A 12,559-nucleotide genomic window follows, 5' to 3' on the forward strand; every position below is an offset into this window, starting at 1 on the left:
GGCAAACTCGAGCAACCGCTTCCTTCCCGTTCAGAAACCAGCAGATGAACAGCTTCCCTAAGCCGACTTGGCACGCCATGTAATTTGATGACGCTGTTCAGCAGCTCTGTGTACTGCGTGCGGAACCAAAACATATCGCCCGTTTAGGAGACGAAAACCAAAAGACAAACTACCAATTCCCAGGCACTACTGTGAGGATTGGTCACGAGCCCCGACTCCATCCCCAGTGGACGAGGGCACAGGGGCTCACAACTGAAAACCCAAACTCGCTGCCATCGAATTGACGCCTACTCATAGTGGCTCCACAGGGCAGGGCAGAGCTGCCCCTGTGAGTTTCCGACACTGTGACCTGTGACAGGAGTAGAAAGCCCTGTTTTTCTCCTGAGGCGTGGCTGGTGGTTTCGAACTGGTGACCTTGTGTTTAGCAGCCCAATGTATAACCACTACGGCACCGGGGCTCAGTGTGAGTAGACAATAATACAGATGAAAGCCTCTTACGACCAGGCATTGATTTGATTGTGGTGCAGCTGTCTACTTATTTCATGACCTTGTCTGATTCATTGGGCCTGACGGGCCCCATTTCCTCACCCTTAAATCGGGAGCGGTAATGCATATGGTGCTGTCCCCGGGGGTTGTGGGGACTCTCTTGAATTATTGAGGGCTTCCATAATAGCAATGCCATCAATGGAGGGCTTTAAATAGCAAGGATCTAGTTTTGCATAGTTGAGGAGGCCAAATTCAGGCCAGGCCTCAAGGGGATGGCCCATCCTTGTTGGTTGCAGCTTCTAGGAGCTGCCTGAAATCCCTGATGCTCCCTGGCCTGTAAATCCAACAACTGTCTCTGTGGTCTGTCTTTGTGGGGGACCAGCCTCCCCACAACCGAATGGGTCCAAGGGGTGGTTATGGCATTGTGGGGTAAATTAGAGAGACATCAGACAAGATGAAGCACACAAGGGCTCACCTCTCAGTCATGACTTCAGGAGCCTGGTTTGAGCAGAAAATAATGTAATCTCATGAGTTTCTGTAATCTGGGGCACGCAGGCCACAGTAAGCACATCCATAATAGGAAGGGGTTGTACTAGAGGCATACGTGTAACAGGAGGGGGGCGAGCTAGAGGCACGCACTCAATAGGAAGGGGAGGCACTAGGGGCACACATGTGACATGAAGGCACATGCTTAGCAAGATGGGTGGGATCTAGTCAAGATGGCAGCCTAACCTTGGTCATCTGAGTTGGCTTGACCTTAGGTGTCTTTGGGCTCTCCTTCAAGGGAACAATCCATTATCCTTATCAGAAGGGAGTGGGTCCTACTTAGGGTGGGACAGACTGTCTTTGATGGCAGATAACTTTCAGGCAGATAGCTATTAAGCAGTTGACCTCCAAGTGTATAGTCCGTGACCTTGTGTTTGCAAGCAGCACCTTATGTTTGGCATCATTATGGGGGGACATTGTAGGAGAATGTTCTTCTGCAGGAGCCCTGGCCTTCCAGACTCCTTAACATAGGAATGTGGAGAGTTTGTCCCCATACACTTTCTTCTCAGTTCTGTTTCCCATATGTCTTCTCCTTCCTCTGTGTTTATTTTGCTCTTTTAATAACTCTGAAGTATTTGGGTTTAAGATCCACCCTGCTGCAGCACATCCTCATTAACAGAACAGAAGAAGCCCCCCTTTTCCCAACAGGTCCATGTTTCCAGATACCAAACCAAGCACACTGCCATCGAGTTGCTTCTGACTCGTTGTGACCCTGTAGGACAGAGCGGAACTAAGGCTGTAACTTTGCAGGAGTATAAAGTCTCATCTTTCCCACTGACAGGTACAGGGGCTAGGATTTCAAAACAGTATTCTGGGAGGACACAATGCAGTGCATATAACGGGAGGGTCATAAAAGGACACACTTCAGTGTATAACAGGAGGGTGGGCCTGCCAGGTGGCAAAGGCAGGGAACTGACAGGGAAACATGGATTCTTGGCAAGATCCTCGTCTTGAATGCTGCCAGAAGGAACGAATGCAAGGCAGGAAAGAAGAAAGGACGGAAAGTTGAGGATGGAAAGGAGGGAGGGAGGAAGAATACGTGATCATCACTAATTTAACATTAGACTATTTGGAATTTCCATCCCCATCCTCCATCTAAACTGCATCAATCCCTCCCTGGCATTTCCGCTGGGCCCCGGCTGCTCCTGCTAAGGGCCTCATCTACCTGCTGTCTGACCCTGGCATTCCTCAGGGATCTGCTGGAGCCTCTGTTCTGTCCTTGGGGGAATTTCACTCCATCCTGCCATTTGTCACACATCCATGTGCTGAGCCTCAGCTCCTCTGAGAGCTTCCCGGAGATATACCTCTCACCATGCCATGTGTTCCAAAACGGAACTCCAGAGCCTCAGCTCGAACCCTGCCTGGCTGGGGTCTGTGCTGCGTCCCTAAGTGACAGCCTCACCCCCATTCTTTCAGATCCACCAACGCCAGCCTTGGGGGCGTATTCCATCGCTCACCTTCTCTCCGGCAGATCCTGTTAGTTCTAACTAGCACATACCATCTCAAATCTATCCACTTCTCTTCATCCCAGCTATCCAGCTTCAATGGCTCTCTTTGGATGAGCCTGACACGAAGCCCTTTCTACTCTCTACCTCTATTCCTGTCTTCCTACATCCATTCTCCACCTGCCAGGGAAGGAACCGGGAAACCGGAGAAAATTCCACCCAGAAACACCCCTAGAAGAATTCAGAGGATACCTTGCAGTGAAATTTACTAATTCAAAGACCCTGGGATTGGAGAACTCGCTTTCACCTTGGAAACAGCCGTCAGGAGATCAAACAAGGCATTGCATTGGGTAAACCTGCTGCACGAGACCTCTTTCCGAGGGATGAAAAGCAAGGATGTTACTCTGAGGACGAAAGTGCGCCTGACCCAAGCCATGCTGTCTTCCATGACCTCATCTCCACGTGAAAGAGGGACATGGAATAAGGAAGACCAAAGAAGAAGGGATGCATTTGAGTTCCGGTGTCGGCAAAGAACAGTGAAAGTTTCATGGACTGCCAAAGGAACCAACAAGTTGGTCTTGGAAGAAGTAGGGTGACCAGAATGCTTCTTGGATCGGGAGACTTGGCCTCACTTACTTTGGACATGCTGTCAGGAGAGACTGGTCCCCGGAGAAGGACATCATGTTAGTAAAGTAGAGGGGCAGCCAAAGAGAGGAAGGCCCGCAAGGAGATGGACAGACAGTGGCTGCACCATGGCTCAGCCACAGGAACCAGTGTGAGGCTGGCGCAGGACTGGGCAGTGTTCTGTTCTGTCCTGCGTAGGGTCGCTATGGGTCAGCACCAGCTGGATGGCACCCAACAACAACGACAACAACTCCCACTGTGAGCATATGCAGCGGGGAAGAATGACCTGCAGGAAACGCGTTGTTCGTTATAATAAAAATCACACCCACTAGCGCCATGACAGTTTACCATCACCTAGGAGACTGCCATGACACTTTCGGCCGGACCATATAAGGGAAAGTGAGGGAAAGACCTCAGACGTATCAGAAGGTCCCCCGGCCCCCACACCAATCACGAATATTCCTCCCTTTAGTTTGCATGTATTGGTGAAAGGAGACTAGATATGTTCACACTGTACACTCAGCCTCCGAGGAAGCTGACCCATTCCCCCTTTGGAATGTACCTTTGCTTTGAAATAAAGGCTTGGCTGAGCGATACTCTGCCTGGGTAATATTCTCCTACCATGATTGGGCCACTGACTCTGATTCTTTGGAAGGAAGTGGAACAGGAGACCAGGGACACTCCATCAGCCTGAACGGGAGATCAGGGACACACCATCAGCAAAATGCGTCTTTTTCAAAACTAAGTTTCAAAACTGGCAAAGTTAGCTCATAGCCACTGCCCCGTGGCCAACTCCCATTTTCCACCACAGCTTGCTTTCACTGTTAGCCGCCGGGGAGGTCAGTGCCCAATGCATGGCTATCCCTGACTCAGGGCGACCCCATGACAGTGCAACAACATGCCAACACCAGCCCCATGGTCGATGGCAGGTCAGACTGTTGTGATCCATAGAGGTTTTGGTTGGCTCTATTTTGGAAGAAGATCTCCAGGCCTTTCTTCCTAGTTCTTTGTAGCCTGGACACTCTCGCAAAGTGTGCCCGGCCCCACAGCAACCTACAAGCTTCCAGTGACAGCGGGATTGGCGGTTGTGCTTGAGGTGCGATGGCCAAGGAGTCCCAGGAGGTCTCTAGCACGGAGGAGAGAATTGAATCATTGTGCCCCAGGGCACTTCAGCTCAAGTAATATTGAAATTCTTCCCTGTGGCTCCAGCTTACGCCCCGACCTTCTTAACATCTTTCTCCTTTCCAGCCACAATGGCTCCCTGTCTCCTTCTCACTGGACTCCCTGTGCCCGTGCTGTGTGGGGCTTGCACACTCTGCCCTTGGTGCCCCATGTGGCTGGCTCCTTCTTTATCATCAGGTATTCTGGGCTTAACCTGCCCATCCCCAAACTGCTCTAAAGCCCCTTCTCCATCGCATCGCTCAGGTGTGCTGCCAAGGTCAGTGGGAGAGAGACCACGTCACCATCTGCCCACTTGGAAGAGACCCTGGGGGAAAGAAATCCTAAAGGCATTAGCGCCCGCCTGCTGCGGGGTTCGTGCTCTGGGCACCATGGGAATCACCCACTTTTTGATCTGGCTCCTGGACGACGGATGATGCCGTGATGCATGGCGGGCGGTACCAGTCTCTTCCCTTCACCCACCTCACACGGAGGGTTTCTTTCTCAAAGGATGCTTGGCAGATCCAGGAGCTTTTGCTAACTCCGTGCCACTTGGAATCCTCTGCCCATGTGTTGCCTGCACGTGCCGGGAGTGATTGGTGAAATCGGTCCCGCTCCCTTTGGCGCTGCGTAACCCTCGCTCTTCCATTGCGTAGTGGTACTTGGCCTAAGCTTCTTCCTGCACGGCCACCTGCAGCAGGAGTCATTCCGTGCCCGACAGACGCAATAATGTCAACGCATTATAAGGGGATAGGTATTAAATCCACATTTTATCGAATTTATTGTTTCTAAAACAGGCCCTCTTCAAAGCGGAGGGACCACACAGCATCACACGACAGACGTTTATTTCGAAGGCTGCCACGCACCACCCTGTTGAGCAATCACCCAGGATTTAATTTCCTTCAAGACCACTTCATTCCCGTAGAGCCACTTCAACTGCCAGGCGACGCAGAGTGCCTGTGTGCCTGTGGAAGGCTCCCTCCCGCCTTCGGGGTCCAGCCCTTCCTTCCTCAGACAAGATCGCAGGACCGGGCGGTGGTGGTGTCCCCTTCCTGGAACAGCGGTGTTCTCTGGATCACACATGACAAGCGCACACGGACCAGATGTTGCGGGGTTGATTGCGGCGCATAGAGATCCCATATTTCAGAGTAGATGGGGCTTTCCACAGCTGCGATCTTTCACAAGTACCTTGCCAAGTTTCTTCTGAGGTGCCTCCTGGTGGTCTTGACGCTTCCACCTTTCCCTTAGCGCCCAGCACATTAATGGTTCGTACCAGCTAGGCACGTCCACAGTTACATATTTCCAAACCATGTGATTAAGGGGGAAATATATGCATGGAATATGAAACACCTCCCGTGTCCCTCTTAAACCCATTTGTTAGTAGTTGTTTAAGGAAAAAAACTCACAGCCATCGAGTCGATGCTGACTCACACTGACCCTATCAGACAAAGTGGAACTGCCCCTGTGAGTTTCCGAGACTGTAGCTCTTTACCAGAATAGAAAGCCTAAGTAGAAAACCTTCCTCGGAGCAGCTGGTTTTGAACTGCTAACCTTGCAGTTAGCAGCCCATGGACCACACAAGCTCCTTTTAGGAGAAAAAAAAATGGGGAAATATAGAGTCATCTCTTTATATTTTTATTAACCATTTTATTGGGAGCTCTTACAAATAGTATAACGATCCACAATTCAATTAGGCCAGGCATAATTGTGCAATTGCTGCCACCATCAGTTTCAAAACATTTCTTTCTTCTTGAACTCTTTGAGATCAGCTCCCCTTTCTCCCCTCCCTCCCCCACCCCACCCCCGGAGCCCTTATTATGATATTATATATTGACATATCTTACATCATCTAATATATCTGTTCACCTACAATTCCGTTATCCGTTCCCCTCGAGTGCGGTTATGCAGTTGGCATTGCTATCAGCTTTCCCGTCCCCCCTTCCCCACTTCTTATCCCGTCCCCTCAGGGAATCATTACTCCCGTTACTGTTTCTGAAGGGTTATCTATCTTGGCTTTCATGCATCTGCATCGAATGATCTTAATTATACAAACAAACGTACCCAGATCTAACATGATTAATGAGGGAAAACAAAAACCATAATAGAGAGGGGAGGAACATTTAAAGAACTAGTTATGTGTTTCATCAGTAATATACCGTACCCTCTGCTTATCATCTGTGTGGCCCTTCTGTGAGGGACTGTCCAATGGTCTTACAGGTGGGTTTGGGGTCTCCACTTTGTCCGTGCTTCTTCACATCAATTTGATTGCTTGTTTTTGAACTTCTGATACCCATACCCATCGATAGCTCACGATCACACATGCTGATGTGCTTCTTCCCTGTGGGTTTTGTTGCTTCCCTGTACACAGCCATCTTTTAAAGCATTTTCAAGTGTTTTAAAACGCTGCCATTTACAGAGTTAAGCTCTGTCAAACGGACCCTTGTGGATGACATCCTACAGGAGGAAAACTGAAACACAGGACAACGTGCCGAAAGCTGAGCAACGAGTGGGAGCGCCATTGTCCCCCAGTTTGCAAGCAATAGATAGATCACAGGGGATCTTCATGGTCAAGTTATGCAGTAAACACTGATACAGCTTAATGCCTGACCTTTAAATTAAAAATAACTATAAATAGGCTGAGGCTACTGAGGCAAAGCTGCACAGCTAGGCCCAAGAGGCTTGAGCCCAGGGGGCCTGCAGAGGGCTGGGCTCAGCTCTCAACTCCATTCTCTCTTGGGCTGAAGGGTCTGGGGTGCAGGGCAGGGGGCACTTACCATGCCCCAACCACCAGTACTTTCAGGAAACCCAAGGTTCGCTGCTGTGGGAAATATTTCAGTCTGGCTTTAACATCTGCTGTTGAAGGCCTACAGAGAGGACATTGACCTGCAAAACCTCACTGACTTTGCTCAGGAAGACTGGTCTTGCTTCAGAGCATGAGGGCTCAATGGCTGAGAACCTCAACATCTATTACAACTGCACGGACTTGAACCCAAGTCTGGAGTGCTGTGGGTGCTCTTCTGCTGCATCAGACGCCCTACAGAGTTATGTTCTCAACACCCAGTATGACTACGACGTCCCCCTCAAACTGCAGCTGGTGCCGCGGGACTCCATCCATGCCAAAGGCTGTGTGGGCCGGTTTGAGAAATGGCAACAGGATAATCTGGTCCTCCTGGCCAAGGTCTTTGTTGGCTTCTGCCTGGCCCAGATCCTCCTGAGTGGCATCAAAGCAGTGAGGGCCAACTGGCAAGGCTGCCACACTGCTCATAGCCACCCCACCTGGCCCTGGTCCACAGTGTGGGTCCCCCAGGCCCCTGATAATGTGTCTGTGATGGGCAAGGCTGAAGGAGACGTATCTGCGGCCACCAAAGCTCCCCGTCAAAGCTGCCCCAGCAGCACCCCGCTAGGTGGCTTTCTGCTCTTTGCCCATGAAAGGTGTGTGGGATGTGCACAGGGACCTTCCCCCAACTCGAGGACTTTCCAGAGGTTAGGAAGGGCCTACGCCCCGCAGCCCCGCCAGCCCCATGCCCCGTCCTGCGGCCGCCACTGCCGCTCATTACCCGCTGGCCCCGTGGGGGGCGGGAGATCTGTTGATTCTTTTGGCAATCCCTGGTACTTTCAATATTCTTCACCACCATGTAACTCAAATGCGTCAATTCCTGCTTACAACTGGGTTGGATGACTGGATAGGGGAGTCTTAATCTCCATCCAAACACACTGTCTGAGGACAAAGCTTATGTCACATTGCTGGTCAGTGTTCAGAAAGAACTCAAATAGAAGTTGAATTTATTTCAAGACTGACAATTGAGTTTGTGATAGTTAGGTTTATGGTGCCAACTAGGCTTCTATAGGAACATGTGGGTAGAGTTTAATCAGGTCACAGCTGGATTGGAGGGCAACAAGATAGATGGCTTGAAAAAATTGATGGTGTTACAACATAGAGAGAGCACTCTACAAATGAGTAGGTGGTGATTCCAAGGCAGGCCCCGTCCGCTCTTTCTCCCTGGTGATCTGATCCAGTGCTCTGCTGCCTGAACTAGTCCTTTGCCTCAACTGTGTACTTACACTATTGTTTGCTGCACTACTGTGGGCCAAGCCAACCTGTGGACCATGTCACCTTGCCTTGAGTGGTTTGCTAGAGCTTGAGGATCCATGGGACCACTTCACTATGCTCCCACCCTACTGGCTTCTGCTATGTCTCAACTTCTCATCTTCCTGCTGTTGCTGCTGCACCCTGCTTGCCCTGCTTGTCTTGCCTGAGGGCAGACTCCACTTCTGCTTCCTTGACCTTGGACCAGCAGCTTGCGTGAGTTGAAGGACCTTCAGTATATGAACTGTTCTAGGAAAGTGAGTTGAACTGAGCCCTCTGTAATGCTGTGTGGACTAATTGGTTGTTGTATTCCTTCTCACTATACAAATCTATCTATCATCTATCTATCTATCTATCTATCTATCTATCTATCTATCTATCTATCTATCAAGTGTCCTGGTTTTGTTTCTCTAGAGAACACAGACTTGAGGCTTTCTCTGTAAGCTACAGCCTTCAGCAAACCAAATGCTCAGCATTTAAGCTCTAATACAGAATCTACTCAGAGGGGTCTTAGAAGAAAGACCCAACTGTCTACTGCCAAAGACCAGTCATGGAAAACGCAGTGAGGCGCACTTCTGTGAAATGGGGATGTCATGAATCACAGTCAACTTGATATTAATTTTTTTTAATCCTCATAAAGGATCCTGGTGATGCTGTGGCTTAGGTGTTGGAGTGCTAACCTCAAGGTCAGCAGGTCATATTCACTAGTCACTCCTGGGGGGAAAGATGAATTCTTGGGAGATAGATGACACCATCTGCTAACGTAAAGACTGACAGTCTCCGAAACACTGGGCGCACTGCTGCGACTCAGCACTGACCGATGGCGTGGGTTTAGAGGACACAGCCACCCTCATTTTGCGCACCTCATTCTCTTTTCAGAATTGCATGGTCTATTCCTCAATACACGGGTAATTTGCGCCTAAAATTTTCACAGGGTTGAATACTCATAAATGGAAAAATATTCTCATAATGGAAAAAAATAGTTGCAAGGGGTAATAAAACATAAGATTCTCAAAGCTATGAAATTGACTTTTAAATGAAAAACAAACAACTAAGCTCCCTTCCTGCGAAGAAAGCAACAAAAGGAAGACAAAGGAAACAATGCAAGGGATGCCTGGGGGTTTCCCTGCTGCACACAAGGAAGCTCGGCCACAGCTGCACCAACCGTGGACACAGCGTGGGATGACTCCAAGACAGCTGCTCCTGGAGCTCCAGCGGCCCTGGCAAAGCAACAGAATTCCGTGCAGACCAAAGGGAAGGCATTACATGACACTCCTTTTGAAGCAAAACCCTTGGACCTCGTGGTAGTTACATAATCTGTTGTCAATTTGAGACTTTAAGAGTGAAGGGGTGGAGTTTAGCCTGTCAATCAGGTTGCAGCTTAATGACCTCATTTAGAGGCCATAAGAAGATAAATAGCTCATTGGAGGTGGGACACATGCTCACTCCCTGAGAGAGATTCTTGTTGACAAGATACATGGAACTATACTAGTGCCCTGAGCTGGAGGAGCCCCGTGGAGACGCCTGCTAGCGCTGACATTCTTTTATTGCCATTGGATCCACAAGATGTTCCACCCACTGGCCTGTGATCTTTCTGTACTCGGTGTCATGGCATGTGTTTCGTGAGTCTGAAGAGAAATCTATAGGTTAGTTGGACATATGGACTAATATTGGACTTATGAACTTGATCTGGCCTGGGCTGGGATGTTCTCTCAATGTTCAATTGCTCTTGTATATAAAGCTCTTTCTTATGAACGTAACGGGTCTCCCTGGATTTGTTTCTCTAGCCCACCTGCACTAACACAGACATGCATAGGCACCTCTTGGCTAAGATGAGCGTAGTTCCTGTAATAGGTTGTTGTTGTTTAGGTGCCATGGACTCTGCTCTAGCCCATAAGGACTCTCTGTAACACAGAACAACCATGGCCGGCCCTGCACCATCCCCACAACGATTCCTCTGCCTGAGCCCATTGCTGCAGTCAGTCCCTCTCCTTGAGGATTTTCCTCTTATTTGCTGCCTCTCTGCTTTACGCAGCATGGTGTCCTTCTCCGGGGACTGCTTTATCCTTACAACATGTCCCAAGTACCTAAGACGAGTCTCATCATCTTTGCCTCGAGGGAGCGCTCTGGCCGTACTTTTTGCAGGACAGATTGGTTTGTTCTCTTGGCAGTCCACGGCACTTCCCTGGTCTTTGCCAGCGCCATAATTCAGACGCATTGCTTCTTCTCTGGTCTTCCTTATCTGATGTTCGGCTTTCACATCCACCCCACGAGGCAATGGAAAAGACCATGGCTTGGACCAGGGACACCTTAGTCCCACAGTAACATCTTTGCATCCATATGCATGCACGGTATTTGCTAGCTGCCCTTTTATTGGGGTTTGGGGTTGTTTCCATGATTTCCACTGACTTACCTCACACATCCAGCTCACACCTCCATCTCATTTGCACCCCCAGCACTCCATTGACGACTTCCGTCTTCTGAATAGCACCGGGGATGGTCCTCGCTCCCTTGGACAGCTGCAGCAGCCTCTTTCTGACTGGTTTCCTGGCACTGATTATCCCCTTTCTAATTCATTCCCCACGAACATTGCAAAATGTGTTTCTAATCTAAACATACCAAAGCTTATTTTGCCACTCTTCCTTGGCTTGTTGTTTTTAAATGAAACTGCAGACTCCTTAGATAAAGCCCTGCAGGAGGGGACATCTGTCTACCTCCTTCATCTCCCAAGCTCTCCCCCTCCCAGCCCACTTCATTTCAGTCAGCTCTGCAAACCAGTTCATCTGCATAGAGATCACCTGGGGATCAATAAACATCACATGGGAGTCTTGTTAGAACATAGGTTCTGATTCAGTGTTATTGGGAATGGAAAAGAAAATTCTCAGCAGGGGATCGAACGAACTGGTTAGAAGGCCTGGCTTCAGCACATTGGCTTGTTTTTCATCCCTCAAAAGAGCCAAGCCTTTTCTCACTTCAGGCCAAGGTTTGTTTCCTCTGCCAAGAACACTCTTCCTCTGCCCGGCAAAACCCAGCTCATGCTTCACATCTTGGATTAGAAATCACTCTCTCAAAGAAGACATCCTTGGCTTCCATTACGTTGCCATTGGCCAACCTCCCATAGACCCCTGGGCTTTTCTTTGACCGGCCATTGCCCATGGCAGTCCTCAGTGTGACTGTTTAACATGCGTCTCACCCACTGAACTGAGAGCCCCACAGGACAAGGGCCACACAGCACTTCTCCTTCCTGTGTCCCCAAAGCGCAGCCCAGTTCCTGGCACCAAGTAGGCACTCAGTAAATATTTGCTGAGTGAATGCAGACCTTGCGTTTGCCTGCTCCCTCCATCTGGAAGGCCTTGGCTGCTCTCCTCCAGTTCCCCTATCTCTCTGATTAGACCAAGAGTGGCTGGACCAGGGGCTGTGTTCTCAGTGCCCAGCCCAGGGCATGGAGGCACACGGTGAGTCTGTCAGCCACAGCAGAGCAGTTTACTTTGCCATGTACCCTACACCAGTTCCCTACAAATAGTTCTTAAGCCAAGCAATAGCTAAAACGTTCTCGATCTTGTGTCTGATTCATAATAACGATTGCCAACCCACCACCATTGAGTTCCATCTGATGACTAATGACAAGCAAACAAATCTCAAAGAAAAAGGAAAACAAAAGTGAAAAGCAAGCAAACAGATCAGCAACAAAAATAACCTACTGCCATGGACTCGATTCCAACGACTGGTGACTCCGGTGACTGCCGTCATGGGCTCAGGCACAGGGACGACACAGGGATGACTGTGTTTTGTTCTGTTACACGCAGGGTCGATGTTCAACCCACACATCCACCGAGATGGGAACCAACTAAGTGGCACCTAACAATGACAGCAACTATGGTTGGTGGCCCCACGAGTTACAAAGCAGAACTGCTGCACAGGTTTCTTGGCTTCATGGGGAGCCCATCCTTAGACCTCTCTTCGATGGCCCTGCTCGTTTGAGCCGTCAACCTCGAGGGTAACCGGTGGGCATAAAGCACCTGTGCCACGGAGGGACCTCTGGTGGAAACAGATCGTGGAAAATGACACTAACCCTGGTTAAGATGGCATTGCTTTACTTGGTCTTAAAAAAATTAAACACTCAGATGAATTGCCTCTTGAAAGTCAGCACACGCCAGGCAAAGTCAGAGCTGGTTGGGACGATCAATTCAAACGAAAACAGAGCATCCATCGT

At 49.5% G+C, this 12,559-nt stretch overlaps 1 protein-coding gene across 1 annotated transcript in view; it reads left to right on the forward strand.

Moving 5' to 3' along the window:
* The first annotated feature begins 7,203 nt into the window (after window positions 1–7,203).
* Window positions 7,204–12,559, forward strand: part of TGM3 (transglutaminase 3) — a 176,499-nt gene continuing 171,143 nt past the window's right edge. Inside the window, exon 1 of the mRNA XM_075527964.1 lies at window positions 7,204–7,691. Within this exon, the coding sequence (XP_075384079.1) occupies window positions 7,204–7,691 (488 nt within the window). The remainder of the gene's footprint in view (window positions 7,692–12,559) is intronic.

The sequence above is a fragment of the Tenrec ecaudatus genome, chromosome 12 (assembly GCF_050624435.1).
Source record: "Tenrec ecaudatus isolate mTenEca1 chromosome 12, mTenEca1.hap1, whole genome shotgun sequence".
Taxonomy (NCBI): Eukaryota; Metazoa; Chordata; class Mammalia; order Afrosoricida; family Tenrecidae; genus Tenrec; species Tenrec ecaudatus.